Source organism: Trichoderma citrinoviride, assembly GCF_003025115.1.
Source record: "Trichoderma citrinoviride strain TUCIM 6016 unplaced genomic scaffold BBK36scaffold_468, whole genome shotgun sequence".
In the NCBI taxonomy this organism is placed as follows: Eukaryota; Fungi; Ascomycota; class Sordariomycetes; order Hypocreales; family Hypocreaceae; genus Trichoderma; species Trichoderma citrinoviride.
Genome location: NW_020195176.1, coordinates 1 through 1,139, shown reverse-complemented (window position 1 = coordinate 1,139; position 1,139 = coordinate 1). Strand labels below are relative to the sequence as shown.

General features: G+C 58.1%; 1 protein-coding gene across 1 annotated transcript; it reads right to left on the bottom strand.

The window, feature by feature from the left end:
* Positions 1-221: 221 nt before the first annotated feature.
* On the bottom strand, positions 222-1,139 carry BBK36DRAFT_1131614 (hypothetical protein; the record flags this gene model as incomplete). The annotated part of the gene is made up of 1 exon (XM_024892005.1): positions 222-1,139. A coding segment is annotated over one exon (918 nt), but the record flags the coding sequence as incomplete, so codon positions are not given.

Genomic DNA, 1,139 nt, shown 5'->3' with positions numbered 1-1,139 from the left:
AAAAACAGGAAAAAAAAAAAAAAAAAAAAAGAGACAGTCCATATACTCCTGTGTGATGTCTTTTCCATAATCATATCATGACTCCTAATCGAGGCTGCAATTCTAGCAGCGTTATGGTGGGATTTCAATGTTGGCCTTCTATGTCTCGCAATCCTTGCTATCAAGCTCCCTCCGCCAGTCGCATCTCTGCCTCAAGAAAAAGGAAAAGAACACTCGTACACTTAGATCCTCGTATCTCTGCTAAGGCTGCGAAGAGACCCTTCTTTGGTGTACTCATCGTCGCCCAATGGCCGACGGTGCCGCAGAGTAGCCTGTTCCCGGCCATCAGCCCCGACTGAAGAATCTCTCTCCTTGCCCTTTGCGAGACCAGAAGAGCTTGCGCCGCCTTCTGCCATGGCATCGTCGGGGCCCCTGGTGTTCTTTTTCCGGGGCCACAGGCTTGGCAGCGCAATCTGCTGAAACCGCGGCTCGACTGCCCGCTCGTCGAACCACCTATGCAGCCGTGACTCGATCAGCTGCGCAATCTTGGGCACGTCTTGGAGGCGTGAGCGACTGCCGAGCAGGCTCCTGATGGAAAAATCCAGCCGGTAGTCGTCGAGGAAGTTGAACGCCATCATGGTCGGCGTGGACTGAGAAGGGTTGCTTGGGATGAAGGATATGGACAGCGTGCCGCTGAAGCGCACCACCGAGACGGACAGCGCCACGGGGAGGACGGCGGACAGCTTCTTGGGGTAGTTGAGGAGGAGCTTGGTCTCGACGGCCAGGGTGAGCATGTCGCTGAGGTCGACGTCCATGCGGGCCTGGAGGCGGGTGCCGTCGCGGGCGGCGGTGGCGGGATCAAACTTGACGTGGCTGCCGAGGCTGATGCCATCCTCGTCGACGGGGATGATGCGGCAGTTGCTGAGGATGGGGAACTCCTCGCCGAGGCTGAGCTCGGTGACGCGGATCTCGTCGACAAAGTCGGGGCGGGAGTCGCCGTTGAGCGTCTTGGTGAGGGAGTTTAGGATGGCGTCATCGTGCTGGGCGTCGCTGCGGAACTGGGCAATCGTCTGGGCGATGAGCACGTTGAACCAGTCGAGGCTCTCGGGCTGGTGGCTGTCGACGTTGTAGTACGTCTTGCTGAGGATGGAGCCGATGGT